Source organism: Bombus fervidus, chromosome 3 (genome assembly GCF_041682495.2).
Source record: "Bombus fervidus isolate BK054 chromosome 3, iyBomFerv1, whole genome shotgun sequence".
Classification (NCBI taxonomy): domain Eukaryota; kingdom Metazoa; phylum Arthropoda; class Insecta; order Hymenoptera; family Apidae; genus Bombus; species Bombus fervidus.
The window spans coordinates 19,227,272-19,250,751 of record NC_091519.1 but is presented as its reverse complement, the minus strand read 5'-3'; the positions used below and the strand labels follow the sequence as shown (position 1 = coordinate 19,250,751).

The window sequence follows — 23,480 nt, the reverse complement described above, 5'->3', positions numbered from 1 at the left end:
TTGTCGGAGAACCTATCGTTTTGTGTCCAGAGCTGAACAGACGCTAAACGCGCGCGTCTTTTGTCGATTTCTCGTTCCTCTTGGTTGTCCGTTTACGTAGAAGCTTACGTACTTTCGCGGTAGATCGCGGCGGATGCTCGGCTCTGAACACGCATTTTCTTGCTCTACGAAGATCGTAGAATCGAGAAATATCGAAGAAAACTACGTGGAACGTTTGTCTTGGAAATTTTTCGATCCGCGATCTTCGTCGATTCGACACTCTCAGAATCATTAAACACGAAACATGGAAATAGAATTTTCCAAAATCCGTAGTAGTATCTATGGACGCAATTGTACGCGTAACGAGAACAGAAAACGCGTTTAACCGCGAGTTGTTTCGAAAACGAGACGTGGAACGTTAGTTTTAAAACTAAATCGCGTCTACATCGCGTCGTACCTCGCTGTTAAACGCGTCCTCGAGATTTCGCTATGAAAGGTAATTTATGAAACATATTCGAAACCCATACACACGCAACACGACACTACACGACACACTAGCGTTTCACATTGGTCGGTATTCAGACACGAAGATACAAAAACCATAACGATCACGTCAATTTATTCTTTCGTTCATATCTCTCTCACTCTCTCTCTCTCTCTCTCTCTCTCTCTTTCTCACTCTTTCTCTGTCTCTATTCTTTTTTCGGCTCGTTGTTTTAATTTTTCGACCAAACTTTTCCCACGAGATACGTCGAACGGAGGGGACCGCCTCGAGGAAGTAAATCCGGCTAGCACGCACGATGAACGTAACTCTAAAGCTCCCCGTATGCTCATTGCCTGGTTGCATCCGCACGTAATCACCGCACGTTGATGTATTTTTTTATTCTCGCATGCGTGCACCGCTGCTTCGACGCGAAGCATCGATTTCCCTCGATCGTCTTTCTTCGTTAGTTATCGTCGACCGAGAAATGAAAGCGAGACGATAAAATCGACGAAGGTACGTTGGGCGGACGATCGCGGATAAAATCGATCTTCGACGTGGAACGGTGTCTCTGTTGTTTGCAAAGATTGCGTGTTATGGGCCAACGACGAGTATCACTGTCACGATCGCCGCTTCGTCGAGATACGATCGTGAACGACAGTACCGAACGAACGACGGTACGTTCCGAGTTTCGATGTACACACGTCGGTGGAGTCACGAAAGAGTAAAACGAAATAAAACTTGTACTCCTTCGTGAAACTCCGTTGGCGATGGAACGCGACGTAACGTTCGGTGCTTCGACATGGAACGGTCGATTATAAAGAGTATAACGAAAAGAACGGAAGGCTCGACGACTGTCACCGATTTCCGCCACACGCATGCCGTTTTACCACCACCGGCAACGACCAGTTACGGGCTCTACGCACACCCATCGCATACACAGATACACACACGTACACCAAATGGATGATCGTTTCGGGTGCGCGGATGAAGCGCGCGCGGGAACGATCGGTTACTCGGAAAGATCGCTCTGTCGAAGATTGGTTAGACTTGCTCGCAATACTTCGGGGAGTGGAAAATAAGAAGGGTTCTTCGATCGAAAGAGGGAGCCGCCGATTCCCGTTTATCGCAAAGGGATTACTTCGATCTTGCGAAAATTGCTTGCCGCGCCAGCCAGAGTCGTGAGTATTGAAATTTCCTCGCGTTTCTCTCCTCTTTATCGCTGGAAGCTGTCGCGCGGATGTATCCGCTATACGAGAGCGGGGTAAACGTTGCAGAAATGTAGAAAAGAGTCGACCGGTGATATCGAAGTAACCCCGTTGCGAGCCAACTTCGAGTCTCTACGAACGAATCGAGCAAACTTTCTTTCGTTCGAGGTTTCAATCGCTGCTCTCTCTCTCTCTCTCTTTTCTCTTTCTGTTTCTTTTCGTACGACTGTTTACGAGCGAGTAAGCGGGTGGGAAGCATCTCTCGCGGAGAAAGAGAATTTGCTCGAGTCGTCGAACGACGAAGGAAAATAGGAGAGTAAAACGGCGAGGGGTTTGATACGAGATAAACGAAGAGAGTAACGAAAATCGAACGATACGAGTAGTAAAATGTACGCGAATTAACATCGGTAAACACGACGCGACTGTGTGTAGCCCGTCTAGAAAGTTGACGAGAAGTTGCGTGAAATCGAGTTTAACGAACGGGAGACTCGCGACATAGAAAAGAATCGTAGCGGGGGAAAAATAAAGAAAAAAAAAAGACGGGCAACGATACAGAATCTAGGCTTGTGTTACGTCTGTGTGTTGGGTGTATTTTATAGTATCACGAGGCGCCGCCAAAACTTGTGGACGCCTTGACCATCGTGAACTTCGCCGTCACATTCCTTTTCCTCATTGAGTGCATCCTCAAACTCGTCGCCTTCGGATACAAGGTATAGAAAAATCCTCTTAATCACTAACTCCACCAATTTCAATCACACGCAACTATATCTCTATAGCCTATACAGTGTTACCACAAGTTCTACATTTTTTAATTTTTTTTTTTTTTTTTTCTTTACGTAAATCTCTTCTTTAAATCTCTTCGCTGTACCGAAGCTGGATCAGCCTGCGCGTTATCGACACGGCGCGAGGGAAATTCAAACGCGGTAACTGGCGAGAGGATTAAGCGTTCGCGTGGCCGCGATTTGGAGATCGAACGATCGTCGTCGATCGAGAAAAATGTAAAAATGAAAAGTACGACTAGCGCCAGAAAAGAGGAATATATCGAGCGTATATTGTATCGAGGAGCGATCGAAACGTGGAAATTGAAACGAGAGGACTGTTGTGTGGCTTTCTCGAGTCGGTCTGTCCGCGTAATTCGATCGACGCGGTGACAAGTAGACAGTTTTGTGAACGTAAGATCCCCCCTGTTGTTTGATCTGTTTCAGAGTTACGATGCAAGTGCGATCGAAACGTGTACCGATTAACTTCGAGCGGTACTCGTAAAAATGGGGGGAACGAGTATTAATAATCGGTCTCCCAGTGTGGCGAAATACTGCGAAATGCTCGTAGAAAAAAAAACCCTTATCCGTGTGCGTAGCGGTCGATACTGCCGCGGCGAAGAAGCGACCGACCGTGATAAAAACTAAAGTATTTACCTCGTCAGCGAATGACCAGTAGAATATTTTCATTGGTTTATCAACCATATAGGACCGTACGCTTGCCGTAAAGTTAGTCGCTTTGTAATTTCTCCCACCTTCCTGCTGTTTTTACGCGTACCGTTCGCAAACGGTCGTGAAAAGGAACAAAGTTCGTCGGTATACCTTTGAATCGCCCTGTATTTAGAAGTAAAAGCTAGAGGTAAACTGTAACTGGCGATAGTACGGAGAAGCTGCGATAGAGTTGAGATTGTTAATTGCTGATTAATCTCTATTGGCTTGCATATATATTTTTCTACCATTAGACGAAAGTGACCTCTTTCCTGGCCACCGGAAAAAGGTGGAAAAAGTAGAGCTTCTCGCGATAGAACCGCGTCTCTATCTCTCTCTAGTTTGCTTGCTATTATACCTATTACGGCATGCTCCCGTAGTAGATACATCTTTAGAAGAGATCCCGTCACTTATAGTTCAGCCGATCATCGATCACCGAACCGTGCGACTCGGCTGTCTCGTAATCGTCTAAAGACCCTCTCAGCCAAGTCTCTTCATCTTGTCACACAACACTGTAACTACGAGCGAGAAGAAATTGGAGAGATATCGGTAGATTATTTCTTTTCGATGTTTTATCTATTAACCGACGACGCGTTGTAGTCAACCGTACGACACTCTATTACGTTTACCTACCGACGAACGATACTTTTTATTTTACGTACACGACGTTACGGTATCGGGTTACATCGACCGCTTTTTTTCGCTATTTCTTTGACCGACGTATCGTTCTAAAGCACAACTCTGTGTATTTATCTCTTAAACCGACATTCACAGCCGCGAAAATATTCGTAGCGATACACACGTGCGCAAACACGAGTACACGCACGACTACACACACGACTACACGCAGAAGCACACGTACACTAGGAAACACGAACGACAAAGGAATGGAAAGGTCGGTCCCGGATTGTCGCGGGTCCGAGCTTCCTTCTTTTTCTTTTTCCAACCGAGTTGGTAGTTTCTTAGCGCTAGTTTCGCGAACCATTTACACACTTGCAAACGGTCTCCGAGTTTCTTCCAACGTTCTACTCGTTGGAAATCCGATTACCAGTTCACGGAGAAGAGAAAGAGAGAGAAAAAAGAAAAGACGAAGACGCGGACGAACAAAGATCGTTTGGCGAGCGAAAATGTGTAAACACGTTGGAAGAAGCTTGGTGAACGCAACGATAGGCAAACTCGATAGCGCGATGGTTTCTAATCGATTTCTTGTTTAATCCCCCGCGAACAGAATTTCTTCAAGGATGCCTGGAACATGTTCGACTTCGTCACAGTGATCGGCAGCATCGTGGACGCCCTCGTGATCGAGTTCGGGGTACGTAGAGCTTCGGCGAGAATCGCCGTTTACAGTCGCTGAGTCGAGTAAATGTTCCGAGTGAAGTAGTTTTACGAAAGGAGAAGTAGAATGTCCAGGCGTTTGATTTACCTAACGAGAAACCCGATTATACGAACCTTTCGTTCCAGTCCTTTTAACTGTGTTCTTAATCCAATGTTTGCTTGACTGTACATTATTATCGAGTGTTGTCTTTCCTTTAACCCTTTTGCTGCTTCTTTAGTTTCAGCAAAGTGTACAAATATAACACGTTAGCAGGTAAAATCAACGATTTTATTCGAGCCCCTACAATCTCATGTATCCGCGTAGCTTTATGCTGCATTCATACGCAACACGTCCACACTGTACATTATCACACCTGTACGTTATACAATTACCAGGATTATACGTATACATCGTGTACATTACGATGTCAGAGTGCCCTTTCGAAGGGAGGAAACGCTTTCGAAGATAAATTATTTGCAACGACGGTCGACGAGGAAAGAAAAGAAAAGAAGAGAAAGGAGATGTTATTTTTTTTGAGAAAGTTTCGCGAGCGTTTTCTTTCGAAAGATTCGTTCTTGTTCACTGCGTATAGTAAAGACGACGTTCTTTCGAACAATCAACATAAATACAGCACTATCCATCAAGTATTTCTTTACTCCTCTGTAGTAGAAGTGTATTTACTTAAGACCCGAAGTAACATCGTGCTATACTTCCACATGCCGTAATTATGATCCAGTAAAAGCGTCAGATATATATATAGTTGAGCGTCGATGCCACATCGAGGCTGTCGAGTCGAGATCTCCCTTAAATGCTTGCACTCCTAGTAGGTTTGCTGAATCGACGACGATTAACGTGGTATTTTGGCTGAAACTTACTTTTAGATATCAAGGTAAGCGCCAAAGCCGTACCTTTTCCACCAAGCTTCGCGTAAACGACAGTTGTTACAAGCGTCAGTCTCAGTGGCCGCCAGACTAAGCTTCGTTTATATCTATATATATACATATATATACATACGTACATACAAACGTACATACATACATACATACATACATACATGTAAATCTCCGCTAGTTTGTTCTATATTCGCATATTAAGAGATCAGTGTGCATACCGTCCGGTCGATCCAATAATCTTGCAATATCGTGTATTTTTGTACTAGGAGCGGTTTTCGAGTATGCCCAGTGGCGGCCAACTAGGCGAAAAAAAGGTATAACTTTCGTCACATTTACACCCACAGACGTAAGTTCGATTAATATATCGAAGACGAGATACGTAATTACGTGTACGATTGATTCTTTGTTATCCCGAAGGACGAACAATCACGGTTGCTCGTTCGTTGCACGTATAAATGAATTATGTAATACAAGGAAAATGATACAACGCATAAACATTGTCGAGATCCTTCTTACTACTGCACACGACATATACTCTACGAGAGTACACAGGGCAGCAGCACACGAGAACAAAGCAACCTCGAATGGCATATGGATGCGGTATTAACGCGCGATCAAATTTTTCACGTTGCTTCACCGTGCAGTCGTCTCGCTCGATACAGAGGCTCGACTGCGGCAAATGGGTTTAACGAACGACCTACCGAACACTCTCGTACAACGATCCGCGTGATTCTAACGATGGTTTAACGAAACCACGTCTCGCGTTAAAATCACGTTGCGATAAGTAAATATTTCGATGCCCGAAAGGTACGTCGGAATGAAAGTACCGTAAGATCCCACAGATTCCTCTGTAGCTTCGTTCGCGCATCGAAACGGTGTCGAAGAACACGGCGTCTAACTGCGTTTAAACGAGTTTGAACGGGTTTGAGGCAGACCAACGACACCGTTGGCGTTGCACGCGCGAAGCCTTCCTCTTATTACGATAAGGAGTCGGCATTTTTGGGGATTAAGTGCAATTTCCTGTGTCCTCCGCAGGAGAACTTTATCAACGTCGGCTTCCTGAGACTGTTTCGCGCTGCCAGGCTGATCAAACTACTCAGGCAGGGCTACACGATACGAATTTTACTCTGGACCTTTGTACAATCCTTCAAAGTAAGTCGACGTCGAATCTTTTCATCTGATCGAATCGATTTAATTCCAAACTTATTGCAGGCTCTGCCTTACGTTTGTCTTCTCATAGCGATGTTGTTTTTCATCTACGCGATCATCGGTATGCAGGTACGTATGTTCCCGTCGGAGAAATTCCTTCGACGTTTGTTACACGCCCGTCAACAGTTTTCTAATTCCGTCTTTAATATCACGGACACGACCGTCGAGTCGTACCGAGAGTTTCCAATGCGCGACAATTCGAAAAGTGTCGACATCGGAGACGACTCGGTCGGGAACAGGGCGAGTCATGCTATTTACAGGAACAGAATGTTAAACGATACTCGGTCGTGAGTGGGACCATTAGTGACCATGAAATTCCGTTGTCAGGTCTTTGGAAATATATCGAACGATCCAGGAACAGCGATCGATGATCACAACAACTTTCAGTCCTTCTTCGCTGGTCTTATGTTGCTTTTTCGGTGAGTCGAGCAGCTAAACGGAGCAAGTTCCAAGTTGGGCTAAAGTGAACTTTTGTCCACGAGAAAGCTACCGATCAGTCACGCGTTTATCTGGTTTGCCTCGTGAAAGAATCTCGTGTTTCACGCGTCTGTGACAAAGCGGCGTGTAAAACGTACAGAACTCGTAAAACAAACGAAAACAGCCAAAAAACACGAACGATCGGTAGCGACTGACCATTATGGTAGAGTACTGGGCTGTTGGCATGAGGTTTAACAAAAGTAAGCTGCTCGACGTGTCAATCTCTGTTGTAACCGAACCCTGCAATTAGATCTCCTCTAGACAGTTGTTCCATAGAGATGCTTGCCCTAGTTTAATTCAAGTTGATCACGTTATAGCGATGCTCGAGAGAAACAGAGAGAGAATCTCTGCAAAATCGAATTTTATAAAAAAACGATGAACGATATTCTCTCTTTCTCTCTCTCTCTCTCTCTCTCTCTCGAGGGAATCACGGTGTCAAGACGAAGAAGAGAGTTAAAAAGACCGTAGATCGTAATTAATGTGGTGGATGCGTATTGTTAGAGAGTAGATCGACACTATTCGCTATGTACACTGGTTAATCGTAACGTGAAATCGTCGTAGAAACTAAACAACGTGTACGATCACTTGGTCACTCGGCGAACGAATCAAACGACGAACGTGTCAATTTCGCGGTTGCGTTAAAGTTAAATCGAATCGAATCGATCGGAAGGAAAAACGTTGCTAATGCTGTGCTGGCCCTTTGGCCACGGTCTTTTTCTTTCTGTCGGACTCAGGTATTCGGTAACATCGCGCTGGATGCTGATAGTTCTATTACCAAGCACAACAATTTCCAAAGCTTCATTCAAGGTCTGATGTTGCTTTTTCGGTAAGTAACACGTCACAAACTACGATTAAAGAAATACAAAAAATGAAACCAGCTACTTACGTTTCGTTCCCTTTATATTTATTTTTTTCTTTTCTGTCGTTTTATATTTTCGTCGGTGTTTCGTTTGTTTGCGAAAAGAGCACTGCGCTGAAACTTAAAAACACACGCAAATTTCAAAGTCAGAGGAACTTGAATTCTCGAGGAACTTAATTCTCGTTGGACGATGTTTCGCAGAATATGAAAGAAAGATACGCGTATAAGGATCGAGGTGATTACTTTTACGTTCTATCGGTTCAATCAACTAACACACTAAACACGAACGGGCCAAACTACGCCTATTTCGTACAAGTTCGAACTAACACCGTAACAGAGTAGTCGAGTAGAGAATTGAGTTACTACCAACCAGTATTCGCTTTTGGTGTTGCATCTAATTACGAGGAAACAAAGTTCTATGCATGAACCGTGTTCTCACTGACATATTCGATAGATTCGATATAAATGACGTATCGAAACACTTGTATAACTCGAGTCTAACGCTAAACGTTTGTAGTTTGATACCGATAAAGTGGAAATATTTATAAAAGTTCCCGTTGACGACGTATCGTATGCTTCGAGTTGAGTAATTTGCATGCAAGTTCCGATCGACGAATTCTGAAATTCCATTATCAACTTCCATTCAACATCGATCATCCAACGAGAAAGACATAGTAACGGAAGCAAGATGAATTTCATAAGTCGTTGATTACTGCACAAAATGTCTATCAACTTTCGATGGTTATAGCTTTCAAATCGTAGCAGAGGTTCGACGAAGAGAGGCCGTCGTCTTTGAATTTCCGATTTTTCATGAAATTTTGTCAAAGTAATCTGATGAAAGTTCCAAGCTTTCGAAACGTTTTCATCCATCGCGTACAAATCTTAGCCTTCGCGATATTTATCACGAGCGATTACGGTATCGTTGAAAATCGTACGCGTGTCAAAAGTTTCATAAAAGTCAGACGTTCGAAGATAGGAATCTCTTCTCTTTGAAAACGATTTGTCCGCGAGAAACGATTGAAACGTGAAATATTATCAGGTGTGCGACTGGCGAGGCGTGGCCCAATATCATGCTGTCCTGCGTGAAAGGTCGTCCGTGCGACGTGAAAGCCGGAAAGCAAGAACCTGGTGGCTGTGGCTCGAACATCGCGTACGCCTACTTCGTCTCGTTCATCTTCTTCTGTTCGTTCCTAATGCTGAATCTCTTCGTTGCCGTCATTATGGACAATTTCGATTATTTAACGAGAGACTCGTCGATCCTGGGCGCTCATCACTTGGACGAGTTCGTTCGGATCTGGGCCGAATACGATCCAAACGCAACGGGCAAGATCCATTACACCGAGATGTACGACATGCTCAAGAACATGGATCCACCGTTGGGGTTTGGTAACAAATGTCCAAACAGGCTTGCCTATAAGAAGCTCATCAGAATGAACATGCCGGTGGACGTCGACTTGAAGGTGAACTTCACTACCACTCTGTTCGCCTTGATTCGCGAGAATCTCAATATCAAAGTGAGAAGGGGTGAGTTTTCGCGTCGTTTCGTCGAATCTATCGGCTCGTCGATAAGCGTCGCGTGGCTTATCTTCGAATTTGACCTACGGTCGGTGTCGTTGGGTAATCGAGCGATTCGTAAAATTGAAATTTCACCGAGTCGATCGACTTTAATCTTAATATCTCGAATTTTAGCAAACTATCGCAATCGCTTTTACATCACCCAACGATTATATCGATACCGATCTAGGGTTGACGTGTACGTTGGAACGTCGCTTCACGATTCGTATTCACTTTTAGCTTCCGAAAGGAACCAAGCGAACGAAGAACTGAGAGACACGATCAGAAGTATTTGGCCTCTGCAGGCAAAAAAGATGTTGGACCTTTTGATACCTAGGAACGAAGGTGAGAATTTTCTGAAACTCGGAACGATATCGCTGTTCGAGATACTCTACAAACGAGCGTTTTATTACTTTGATTTTAGAATTAGGCAAAGATAAGATGACCGTTGGTAAGATATACGTCTGCCTTCTGATACTCGAAAGTTGGAGGACGACCAGGTTTGGTCAGATAGAATCGACCGGACAGGTGAGTTTATCGTTGGTTACGGTTCGAGTGTAACTCGTACGAAAATGGAAGTCCCTAGCGATATTTCCCTGTTCAAACAAGGAACCTCTGTGTTGCACTTCCACGTGGTTTGTTCGTCGCCTTGCTGATATCCTCGTTAGATCGTCAATTTGCACTGTTTCCCAATGAAAGTGGTTAACTTGGTTAGAACGAAGCGAGTCGACCAGGCGAACCTCGTAGGAATGCAGTCGAGGATTGAGTTCGAATGGATGTTTGTCGTTGGCTTCTTCGTGGTAGGATTTCACATGGACGGTGTGAAAATCACGTTTCGAATAGAGAATTTCCAAGATTCCAAGTAGCTTCTTGATCGCCCACTTGAAAGCTTAGTATCGCAGAGACTGGAAAATTCCCCGAATCGACCGGATGAGACGATCGAGTTACCTCGAGGACGATTTTCATCGGAAATATCAAAATGCCTTTGGAAATATGGACGCGATTCTAAGCTTTCTTCCCGTTTCCCAATATTCTGACGCTGTATTAATGTGTGCTCGGTAGTGCTGAGAATTTCTCAAACATTCTAACGAGTAAAGAATATTCGAAATTTTTGGCCGAACTCTTTGTCCCAGCGTAGCCGTCCTAACGACGAATAAAACGAACGAGAGACGTCGATAAACGGAAATGTGGTTGTTCGGATAACTTGCAATGGTCTCGCTGGGATAACGAATCGGCATAATTTATCGTTAGTTGAATATTACGAACAAGGAAGACGTTCAATTTCTGTCTGTTAAGTTGAATTAGCCGAGTCAATATGTGTAGAAGCAGTTCGATGTGTCACCCTTCCTGAACGTCACGATTCAAATTTCATGCAAATGACTAAACGTAGATTATCTAGAGTCGATACGTCGATCGCTGCTACTTAATTATTGCTACTTGATCATTGGCAAGGTTGATAAATTTGACGACAATAACGATACGACGACGATCCGAAGTTTATTTCGGTCGGTCGATGCTACGCAGCGTACGACGTATCGACGCGAATACGGATTACACATAGAAAATTAGGACGATATAAGTCTTGAATGAGTTACGATTAGAATATTAGAAAAGAATCTGTGTGTTGAATTTATACGTGTTTCCATTGAAAAGTCATAGAAAGAGAGTACGACAACGAGGTTTGAACCTTCGAATTATCGATAAATAGAATTACGTTGTTGTTCTTATTATTGCTATTCATTACTATTATCTTTGTTATTATTACTGTTATGGTTATGATTATGATTATGATTATGATTATCGTTATTATTGTGACATTAGCGTAGGAGTAATTTATGAAAATTGGATATTAATCACAGATACCGTATTATGTTTATGTAGTTATTATATACCCAGACAAGAGGATGTTCACGCAGCTATCAATCATCTCTTTGTGTCTTTTCTCTTTGTTTTCCAGAACGATAACGATCTTATCGATAACGATAATGCCGGGCAAAGTCCTGCAGCCCAGGCGGTAGTACTTACTTTTTCTCTTACTTATCTTATCATCTTAATACGGTCTTTCCGTTTTATTTTTTCTTTGTACAGAGTTACATTACGTTTCGCTAATACGATCGTTCACGTGTTTCGTCATTCGTTGCAAGGCGGATACGTCGAAAGGTTTTCAAGAAAATTTAAAAATCGATACGTTTTGATCGACGGTGAATACAGAAGGAAAGTAACGGCGAAAACTTTGCAGCGAATGATCTACCTTTCTTGTACATAATAACATTAATAATACGTTCCTTTTATATCTCGATCGCTATCTGCCGCAGAGACACAGTAGCCTATCGTCTACCGTATCCTTTGTACATATTACAAAGTATACTCGATCGATCGATCGATTTCGATCGTTGATAAAAGTATGATTCTTCTTTTTCTCCTTTTCGTTTTTTTTTTCTTTTTTTTTTTTTCTTAATTTACGAATCGGCGGTTGTATCTCTGCTCTTTTCTTCTTAATCTTGTACGTTTCTTTCTATGCATCGACACAGATCCACGATACAGACGCGTGCACACACTGTGACATTTATTACACATGTACATTTTCGTTAGAGTTACTTTCCTTTCACATCGTAGACCTTTGTTCTTTCCTTAACTGTTCAACTGTCACTGAATCACAGATCGATAGAGGATAACGCAACGGCAATTGATGCGAACGCGCACAATCATAATCGCCGCCGCCGCCGCCGCACAGGCTATCGGCAATTTGAACTTTACGAAAAGAAAAAGCAGAAAAATGAAAATGACGAATATCAACGGCAGTTGCGTTCTATATAGAATCACGATCACACGAGCGAACTTTTCTTCTTTCTTAGGCACTTAATATATTAGTGGAAGTAATTACTAGAGCATCCGTCGAGTTTACACTATATAGAACTTTTAGATATTTTAGTCTTTCCTTTTAAAAGAATTTCCTTTCTTTTAATGGCACGTTTCCTCTTCAAACAATAAGCAACTAGTCTAGGATAATATTTGAATCTAGTTAAATTCGTTCGATTCTATGCATCGTCAACTTCTGATCGACTTTCCATTTTTCCCTCTTCTTTGCCCTTTCGACGAAAGAAGATTTTCTTTTAACGAAGAGCCGCGCTTACGAAAGATAGTCGCGACACGATGCATAGAATCGCAACGTTTTGAGTTTTCTAGTGGTGGTGTCGATGTCACGTGGGCGATCGTTCGTACGTTGTTCCCACGTGAATCGGCTCTTTGCCCCGAGAACACGATATAGCTGTGTGTAAGTAAATTACCTAGTACGTGGAACCTCCTATAGAAAAATACCGAAGAGACTCGATCCTCGAACATAGCTCGCCTTTTGCCTCGAGTATCATTCCATTAATTAGGTCGCAATTAGTGATCACCAATTTTCGATTTCATCTCTTAGAGCGATAGTTCTCCAAGCCCAAATGTATTTGATAGTTGGTGTCCGACATAGTCGATCTTAGATCAAGCATTAAAAGTTGTTTCTTTTGGAATTTTTTCAAAACGATGTATCCTTGTTACGAAACTTTGCTACAGCTCTGATTGTACCTTTTCTTCTTAATTCTTTTCTTTTCTATTCTCTCGTTCGCCCCCTACAGCAGCTCTTAGACAAAAAAAAAAAAAAAAAAAAAAAAATTGAGGAATTCACCGTCGATTCGAACTAGATTCTCCGGGACTCTGTTCTCGGGAAAGCGAAAGATCGAATCGAGGTGCGTTCATCGAGTATAGATTTTCTCGTTATATGTATCGAAACTGTATATTATTTTCTTTCTTATCTACCTGTTACTCTCTCTAACGACGTAGCGTAGTGATTACTCTTAGAGAATCTACAATTTCCTTAGACTCGTTGCCTTGCTGATTCTCTTCCGATGGCTTACTTTCTCACACGGTTTTACAACAAGAACCACACGATTCAGCATCCCGTTACTCGGTTACACGCAGACAACACGACTACGACTACCATACTATTTTTTAACCAGCTAGATTTCGAGTTTTTCTACGGAAGATTCGTTGACGGCCTGTTTTTTTTTTTTTTTTTTTTTTTTCTCGAAACGAACGATGCTGTGAACAACCAAATGTTTTCTTTTTTCGCGATGCAACCACGATCATTCGCCGGAATTCGTATCGTATCGACGACGATAAATCGAGGTACGACGATTCGAAGTACGGCGAATATTCGCGTTGCTTCTCGATCATCGAGGTGAAAAGGGCCTCCGCGAGGATGCGCTTTTCGTCGTTCTTTAATGTATCCAAATATTTGTAGACCAAGCATTTGAACAGTAAAAAATTCTGTCGTATCGTATTCAGAGTATTTGAACGAAGATAATTGACGGTAGATGAAACGTAGCCGAATATGGCGTACGTAGGCATGTTGGTAATTCGATTGAAATGTACACCCGCGTCCAGTTTATGTGTACGTATACGATAAACGAATAGAGTTAGTCTAGTACCCCCAAAGTAGTTCTGTTCGCTATGGTTGGCTTGTGTACTGTGTTTGTCCACGACCTGTTCGCATATGTATGTATCAATATGTCGAAGAAAATATTCGCCAATCGTGCATCTTCCTCTGCGACCGATTTAGAAATTGATTTCCTCGAAGAATTATAGGGGATCGGGGAATATTGCGCGCGTCTATCCAATATCGAGGAATATGAACGATTCGCTTATTACGTTGCATGCCTACTAACGTTTGCATTTCTACAGTACCGTAACCGTGACGAGTAATTAAATGTCTTCGTTTGCATATAGTTCTTTACGCTCACTTGTAAACACTCGACAAGTAAATAAGAAAAATAATTGATATACGTACGTAAGATGTCTAGCTTTTGAGAAACATATACAGGCTTTGCCAGAGTGATCCACCGTCACAGATTACAGTTATCACTTTTACTACAATTTCGTTCGATGCTCGACATTTTTTGCAATTCTCTGCACACGCATCTCAAAAAAGCAAATAGAAAAAAAGTAAACGAAAAAAAATGAAAAAAAAAAGAAACGTGTACTTTCTTGCCGTTGGAGGAAAAAATCTTTTTCTTAGCGACACTCTCAAGTGCACCATGTCACGTAATACTCTTTCTAGCATGGCCTCTGTCTTTTGGCGAAAATTTCTCTACTGCCGTTTCGTTGCTACAACTCGTGCTCTATCTTAATCGTTCTTTTTTTTTTTTCCTTCTAACTCGAAAGCACGCAAGAGAGAGATAAGAAAAAAAAAAAAAAAATAGAAAAAAAAAAGAAAAAAGGTAAACGAAAGAAAGCCTGTATGTGCCTTGTACATACTGTACGATAATACGAGTTGGCTCGAAGATCGAAACGTCTGTAAACGACGATCGATAAAAACGACAAAGTAAAAATATAAAAACACATACGTAAAAGAAATATCGATCAACTCTGATAGTCGGTGTGGTTTCGCACGTTCGACTTTAGCAATCGGCCTTATTCAACTGCATACTGGACGTGACGGCGGTAAATCATACCGGAAATAATCACGCAGCCGGAAGTAGGGCGAACAGCCTCGAACACGTGGTACGGCCGACGCCGGAAACGAAGCTCGATCAACGCAAGGAGCACATGGAGGAAGACGACGAGCACAGTAGACGTCAACGTAGCATCAGGTACTCGGTCTCCGTTTTAATCTCGATCGGATATCGACGGCTAGCTCCCGAGCCGTGCTTCGTTTTCCAACAGACCGTGTTGTTTCTCGCTCTATAAGAACATTCTAATCACTTGTAAGAACTTGAAATGCCAGAAACAACAACGGGAAATTCGGTTTGTTCCAAAACGAAGAACCGAATAGAATGGAATATTTGTAATCGTGTAATCGACGATTTTCTTGTTCTCTTTCGGTTTGATTTCAGAAATAAAAAGGTGAACTGGAAGATGTCCCACCAGTACGATATACTAGGCAGCAGCGGAGAGAGTAGCCAGGGAGGGGGTGGGTCTGGGGTTGTACCCGTAGTTATTGACGAGGATCGCGCCCCCGAGCTAGAGCCATTGCTGGCTGAGGTGCCCTCCCAGCAGGATCAAAACTACTACTACCACCATCACCATCACGACCAATACTACGATACCGACAATGATCTATACTATGACCATCACCACCACCACCACCACCATCACCATCACCATCATCATCATGCTCACCGACCACCCTCGTACTATCAACACCAGAATACCTACGCACCTCGCTCCTCGATCCGTTATCACAAGGTCTCTCGGCTCGATTCAATTAAAATCCTCCTCGATTTCGAATGAATCTCGATTTCCCACGAAATCTCCCTCGATCGGTTGCGATACAGAACGAATCGACTTAGCTCGTTGGGTTTAGCACGCTCGCGAGCTAAGGGATTTCCACTTGCTGTGCGCTTTGTTCTACTTCGCCTCGAGACACGTGTCTAGATCGCGGTAGATCGAGGATACTTCGCTTCGCTCGGGATGTACAGATATTTTCACGTTGTTGTCGTCGTTTCTAGATCGAACCGACCGATTGTGTACATAGATCTCGGTGTGCGACGTTACGCTTTATTAGACTTAGATCGATTATCGTTAGAACGGGATATATATCGTTTGTTTCCGTGGTATTAGTTTGAACGATGTGGTAGTAAGTCGCGAGCGATCTCTTATTTACGATTAGACGAAGAAGCAGCTCCCTTAGTCTAGTTCGTGAATAACCAAAAAAATTCCTTATAGACGGACTCGAGGACACCCTTAGATCGGGATAGATTTTAGACGACTAGATCGTATTGTAGTAGATAGACTGACGTTCGCGAGGTTAGTGAAAACGTTGTTGTTTGATTCGCGCAACGTTGTCACGAAAACGACGGCTGAGAAAGCGTATGCCAGGCAATGTGACTCGGCCATAGATCAAGATCGATTTACGAATCGATGTTGAACGGCCTTCGCCTCGGCACGTGTGTAAAATACGAGGAAGAAACGAAGCGAAATTCTTTAGCGAAAGTTCAACGCGAATGTTTAGAGAAACCCCACCCTTATCCCTAGCTGCTTTCAGCCTTGAGATTACTCTCGAGAGTAACGAAGCACTCGTGTATTAGTCGACGATTGCCTCGTTCTCCCTGTGTCTCGTTGTTCGTTATAATTCCATGTATATCCGTGTGCCGGTAAGTAAGAAACATCCGTGAGACGAGCAACGGCTCGTCGCAACGGTAGTGCCAAACACGACTAAATGATTAACTCTTCTTCTCTCACCTAAACCGCTCCGAACGAAACTAAATCAGCAAAGCATGTGCATGCCCGAAACTTTTATCTCGCATGCTTCTACACGCGCGTACATGTGCCTGTATATCGACTTCTCTGCTCCTTCTCGCTGACTGTTCTTCTCATGTTCGAAATCGTCGAGACAGTTTCTCGAGACAAAACCAGACAAACGAGAAGAAGACGAATCTCAGCGCGAATTTCCATCCGGTGTCCTAATTGACGCGCAGATAGTTGCTCTTTACGTTTCGTTTTTTTTTTTTTTTTTTTTCTTTTTGGGGGGAGACTCGCGCGGAGATTCGCGTTCCGGAGGCAAAAGGCGTCTCGATTCGGAAATGACGTTTCGTTCGAGTCGCGAATCGTTAGTAACGAAGGCAAAGAATCGGCGGCACCCCGACTCTCCTTAAACTCCTGATTTATTCCGTTTCTCGGGGCGGTCCTCTAATCGACGAGTCTGTTCGTTTAGATGGAGCTTCAGGACGTTGTAGTTAGCGACTCGCGTGCCGGTAGTCTCGAGAGTCTTACCCACGCCGGCAAAAGACTTCATCCACCCGTGCAACCGGTTAGACATCCATCGCGTTCACCGAGTCTAAGGTAATGTAACAAGATGAGAGTAACTAAGAAAATGAGATTAGTGGAAAGCATCGAATTTCCGATAAAATACGAACAGGTGTTTATAGTCGACAGGAGGAGGATGATACTCACGGTGCGAATATGAAATTAATTCGTAATTTTTTTCAGGAGACACTCGCCAGGGCGACCTGGATACGATCATCATGGTCATTATTACCACGAAGGACCAGGGTTTAGCGACACGGTTAGCAACGTCGTCGAGATTCAGAGACACACGCATCATCCCCATCCGACACAGTACAATCATCGGCACAGGATCCGAGGTACAAGACAGCAATGATAATTTCGTCGAAGAAAACACGGTGCAACGATAAGTCCTTTTTACGAAATCCAACCTACGAATCTCTTTTGCGAACGTTTCGCGTACACGGATCGTATTTGAAAACGATCGTAAAAGTCTCGAACGAACTCGCTCCGATCTCTGTTCGATGCTGGCACCGTGGAACGGACGAGAGATTCGTAGTTACGATTTAGAAAAAATATGAATGTCGCTATAAATGGTTTACTCGCAAGAGGCAGAAGCTCTGTGTCACTCGATGTAATATGTTTCTTCGTTTTGTTCTGTTATGCGCCTACAAAGACTATTACGACCACTGCGACTATTACGACGATGGTAATTTCTTTCGCAACTCCGTTTCATTCCCTGTTCCAAAGCAATCTCATTATTATTATTATTATTATTATTATTATCATCATCATCGTTATTATTATCATTATTGTTATTATTACCCTTATTATTAATCATGATCGATATATCATCATCATCGTCGTCGTCATCGTCATCCTTATCGTCATCATCATCATCGTTGCTATCGTTATATTATTATCGTCTTTATCATCGTTACTTTCACCGATTATCGTTTGGCTTTCACGGTTGTACATTTTCCAGCCACATCGTTCACCGACACAACAAACAGATACAGATTAGTACGCAATCGACACAGTATCGCACAAAACAGACACTCGAATACGAACGATCATACGTTTCCTCGTTCTTTTTCAAACTCTTCCTCACGATCGGATACGCGGAGAACGTTTCGAAAATTGCAAACGTAAAAATTCGAAAGAAACCAGTTCTTCTCGACCGTTTTTCGTCGACTACTATATATCTAGTACATCATTCTGTATTTCTTATATTCGTTGATTACTTACTCGCGATTCCTTCCGATTCGTTCGAGACACCGCACTGCACGAAATGGATAACACAGGCTTTCGATATCGAGCACTCTTGCACACTGAAAACACACGCACTCTGTCCCTTCCATCTAGAAACATCGTTGATTAGACGCTCGTTGGTTGTTTGTACTTAGCTATAGTATAACTGCACGCACCGCGGTCCCTAGAATCTTTGGTGGAGCTAGAGAGTTTAGCATGCGGCATGTTGCCCGATGTGGCACTCTGTTAACGAACAGCTAGACCGACTCCGACTCTAGTCGAATTCCACCGTTGCTATAAACGACTCGATATCTATAGAGTACATACGCCGGTATCCTCCTAGACACGCGAACAACCTTCGTTCCTTCGGCTACCACCATGTTCCCTCCGAATAGTCCTCGAACAATTCCGTTTCATCGAATGATCTCCTAGGGCAGGTAGAAGATAGTGGTCGCGTAGAGAGACCGGGAACGAAAAACGCTAACGACTATGTTCGTCAGGTCCGTGGAGCGCTTCGACCAGTCCAGCGAGGACACCGAGTCCCATTCACCACATCGATCGAGGCCGGCATTACGGGACGACAAGCTTGGAACAACGATCGAGAAGTCCGAGTCCGATCGGTGGTCGCCAGCCTGCTCATTCCCACCAGCACTATCATCGGCATCATCCCCATCAGCACAGTTATCCGGTGTTAGTAACCAGACGGGGACAGGGTCGTCTACTGCCTCCAACGCCCAACAAACCTTCGACTCTGCAATTGAAACCGGCGAACATCAATTTCCCCAAGTTGAACGCTTCGCCGACTCACGGCTCGCACATGCACGTAACGCTGCCAGCTGGCATGCAGCATCCGCCGCCAGGACAGCATTTGCCACCGATGCAACCAAGCCATTGTCCGTTGAGCTTCGAACAGGCGGTGGCAATGGGACGCGGCGGCCGTCTCTTGCCCAGTCCCGTACCAAACGGGTACAAGCCTCAGCCGCAGGCTAAGCAAAGAACACCCAGGTGAGCGTTCCTTCGATTTTCTTCCAACTATTCGAGTCACGCTAGACGTTGTACGAAACATCGAGTCGCGTTATCCGTTGCCAGTGGCCCAATTCACGAATTCCGTGTAAGAAATCCGTCATATCGGAGAATCGAGTGGTGGAATGAAATATTTAAAGGAAAAAAGTAACCATCGACCGTAAAATTAAATAAGTATATAAAACGTGAATTTTCGATAGCCACTGGGAACGAACGCGTTGAGAACGAAAGGTCGCGAGTTAAGTTTCGTCGAATCGTTACAGATCGAGACACTCTGACAGCGACGAAGACGACTGGTGCTAGCCAAAGTGGGACCCTGGACGGTGGTCCGGTGACGTGGACGCCCCCAGGCGTCTTAGGGTTTGCGCGTGAATCTTCCACGTCGGGAGGCGCATCGATCTAACCGCGAACGCGGAAACGATGAAAATCGATCGATTAGCTTCGAGCTTGGCAACTACGTCAGAGTTAATGTCCGTTCGTCGAGTCGAGGATGGGACAGGTGTACGCGTTACAGCGACGTCGCTACTAGTACGACCGAGTAGAAGAGAAGGTACACCTTGAAATACAATGATCAGCTGGTTCGAAGGAGGACTCGACCGAACGGATCGAATCGTGTTTCTCGAACTGTGCAGAAACGGGACAGGCGAAGGATTTCAAAGGAAATGACGCGACCGAAACGAAAGCAACATCGGATGATCGTTACAGGGATAACAAAGCAAACGTGTACGTATAATACTAAAACGAGCAGTCGTCACGACGGTGGCCACCATCGAACAGACTATGTGCCACGAATACGATGATCGTCGGTTTAACGCGCAAAACGATCAAAACTAAACACAGAGAAATACAGAAAGAGAAAAAGGGAAAGAATATTCGCGATCACCGCCTGTCGTGCAGTATTCTTACGAAGAAGTTGAAGCGTCGTCGGAGTTACATTCGTGGGAACTTTCTGAAATTTTCTTTCGTCTCCAACTTCGAAGCTTCCTTCGCTGTGCTTTTTAATCGACGGACCGAGCCGAGGAGGATCCACTTTTTATACGATGAATTATACGACGAGGGAAACGCTCTTTTACGGTTGAGCGCGTTCGCTTCGGATCCCTCTCCGCGCGAATCTACCAAATTCTTCACGGCTGTATCGAACATTTGCGCCCTACGCGACGCCCTCTCACCGATTCGGATACAGCGAGTTTCCCCACCTGTCTCCCCATGTTACGGAGGAACTGGTCGGCGATGCGAAGGCGCCTTTGCCAACGAAACGTCTCCTCTTCTTGATTTTTCTATAAGTTGCGCCCAACTCGAGCGACTTGTCAGGGAGGTTCTCGATGCGAACCAACAGGCGGAATCGATCAACGGGAACGAATTTCGTCCGACGAGTAAAGCGTTTTCGTACGTGCAAAAAAATTAAACGAGATATAATCGTATAAGCGTAGGAAAAAGGCACCGTTCGATACGTTCGATGCGATATAGACCACGAGGCACAAGTTCTTCTTCACGAGTCACTGTTTGCGCGCAGTTGGTTCGATTTCGCTCAGAATATCTCTCGTCGTAGTAGCGTTCGATTTACCGAACGAGTAGGCAAACATCTCGATCGAACCTATCGAAATTTCTTACAGGTCCGTTCTATCGTTGATCAAACCGTGCAAAAGTACGAAAGAAAAAGAGAAAGGAAGAAGTGTATCGGAAAAGCGGATGAGAAATGCAACAAGAACCGTGGCTACGAACATCCGATATGTCGTACGTTCGCAAATTGGTAGCCGCGATTCTTGCGCCGGTGCAACGTTCTCTCTTTAGTTTACTTTCGCGAAGATTCACGACCAGCCGACAACGTTGCGTAAAAAACGAAGCACGATCACCCTATAAAAATGTATCGAACACGAGAGAAAAAAAAAAAAAGATACCGTTGCTAAATTATGCAAATAATCGGTTGCCTCGCTGATAGAGGGGTAGCTATTTAAAAAAAAAAAGTAAAAAAAAAAAAAAAAGATACTCGAAGATACACATGCTAAACGATACATCGAACTAAATACGTAGGAATTTTTACTAAATCGTCAAGATCGTTTCGATTCTCTTCCATCGTAAGAAGCATTCGTGGCTCGCGACTGCTGGCTGCTTTGTCGCGATCGCGATCACCGATCCTCCGTTGAAACGCTTAAACGAAAAAAAACACGCGGTGCGTACTGCGTCGAACGCATAGACGAACGAACGAACGAACGAACGAACGAACGAACGAACGAACGAACGAACGAAGGACCGGCGAACGAGACTTTGCTCGCGAGAAGAAAACAAAAAGAAACGAACAACGTCGAAATGAACGATCGCGGTGTCGTTGTTCCGTATTCTCGTAGCTCGTGTGCCAATAAGAAGTCGACGGAAAGGAAAGGGGAAAAAGGACCATTTATCACGATCAATCGTTGAGAAAAGAAAGCAAGAAAGAAAATGAAAAAAATCTAGCGAAATAACGGAGCGGTAGAGAGCGCCATGTTCGCCTTCTTCTCAAAAAGGAACAAATGCAGAGGCGACAAAATTCACGAGCATATGTAAATTATCGCATAATTTTGACTTTAAAAACGTTTACCATCGCTGCTACTACCGTTACTGTCGCCATCTACGAGAAAAGATACTATTCCACTACTATTATTACCGCGACTACTATAACTACGGCTACCGCTGTAACTTACTAATACTATCACTATTATCGCTATTACTATTACTATTACAATTTATTACCGCCGTCGATAATACCGCTACTATTACTATTTACCACTGCAATTACTATTACCAGTGTTATTAAATACTATTACCACCACCAAACACCGCCGCCTCTACTATCGCTGCTACTGCTGCTTCTATTACTATCACTACTACTATTACTATTACTATTACTACTACTACCACTACTGCTACTACTAATACTACTATACTATACTACTATTACTATTACTACTACCACCACTACTACTACTACCACTACTACTACCACTACTATTGCTGCTGCTGCTGCCGCCGCTGTTGCTGCTACTACTACTACTACTATCACTACTACTACTACTACTACTACTACTACTGCTATTACTATCACTACTACTACTACTACTACTAACACTACTACTATTACTACCACCACCACTACCACTACTACCACTACTATTACTACTACTGCTGCTGCTATTACTACTACTACCACTACCACTACTACTACTACTACTACCACTACTACTACTACTACTACTACTACTACTACTACTACTACTACCACTATTACTGTTATTGCAAGTACCACTACTACTGTTATTACTATCGCTGCTATTACTACTAACTACACTATGACTATGGTTACTATTACTGATAGCATTATTATTACTACTTTTACTAACGTTACGAATACCGGAACGTTTTATTAAATCAAATGCATTGTTAGTACCGTTATGACTACCATTAAAACTGTATAGTTTATCGTAATCGTCATTCTTCGGTGCAAGATGGAGAAGATACATCGATCGATCGATCAACCGTCAGTCACACGTACTCGACGTACAAATGCGTTAGAAGAAAAAAGCAAGAAAAAAGAAAAAAGAATACCTGAAACGAACGATCAAACGTCATTTCGAATTCCATAATGCGCTTAAACGAAAGAATAAGGCGAAACAATAGTGGCCGGAACAAGCATGTACGCATGTATACATAACATATACTCGTATGCGCATATGTTGCATATAAAAGGGACGATCGCTAAACAAAGGTGCGCGGTTAGTCGGAATTATGTAATTATAGATACAAGAGAATTTCAAGCGGAATGGGAGAAGATGAAAAACACGTATAACATACTGCCAATCATACGGAGTGTTTTAAGCAGAAACACACGCGAGATACGTGAATGTATATAAAAATAACATGCGTCTTTTTTCGCAGCACGTATACACACAGGCATCTATGCGTAGATAGATGTAAATAAAAAAATAAAAAATAAAAAAAATACATCGGAGGTGGTGTGATGGAGCGTG

At 43.4% G+C, this 23,480-nt stretch overlaps 1 protein-coding gene across 31 annotated transcripts in view; it reads left to right on the top strand.

The window, feature by feature from the left end:
• The window catches only part of Cac (calcium voltage-gated channel subunit cacophony), a 99,786-nt gene extending 78,399 nt beyond the window's left edge, over window positions 1–21,387 (top strand). For 9 of the 31 annotated variants that reach the window (XM_072000579.1, XM_072000571.1, XM_072000568.1 and 6 more), the window contains 16 exons: window positions 4,363–4,446; window positions 5,609–5,656; window positions 6,378–6,494; window positions 6,555–6,620; window positions 7,763–7,854; window positions 8,927–9,411; window positions 9,682–9,786; window positions 9,866–9,969; window positions 11,399–11,455; window positions 14,884–15,071; window positions 15,315–15,666; window positions 17,135–17,262; window positions 17,410–17,564; window positions 17,882–17,914; window positions 18,957–19,461; window positions 19,743–21,387. In XM_072000579.1, coding sequence (XP_071856680.1) covers window positions 4,363–4,446; window positions 5,609–5,656; window positions 6,378–6,494; window positions 6,555–6,620; window positions 7,763–7,854; window positions 8,927–9,411; window positions 9,682–9,786; window positions 9,866–9,969; window positions 11,399–11,455; window positions 14,884–15,071; window positions 15,315–15,666; window positions 17,135–17,262; window positions 17,410–17,564; window positions 17,882–17,914; window positions 18,957–19,461; window positions 19,743–19,782 — 2,559 coding nt within the window. In that variant the 3' untranslated portion in view covers window positions 19,783–21,387. Of the gene's footprint in view, window positions 1–2,267; window positions 2,379–4,362; window positions 4,447–5,608; window positions 5,657–6,377; window positions 6,495–6,554; window positions 6,621–6,878; window positions 6,971–7,762; window positions 7,855–8,926; window positions 9,412–9,681; window positions 9,787–9,865; window positions 9,970–11,398; window positions 11,456–14,883; window positions 15,072–15,314; window positions 15,667–17,134; window positions 17,263–17,409; window positions 17,604–17,881; window positions 17,915–18,956; window positions 19,462–19,742 lie in introns of those variants that run through there. The other 22 variants (XM_072000580.1, XM_072000574.1, XM_072000570.1 and 19 more) reach the window with 21 other exon arrangements.
• Window positions 21,388–23,480: the final 2,093 nt, after the last annotated feature.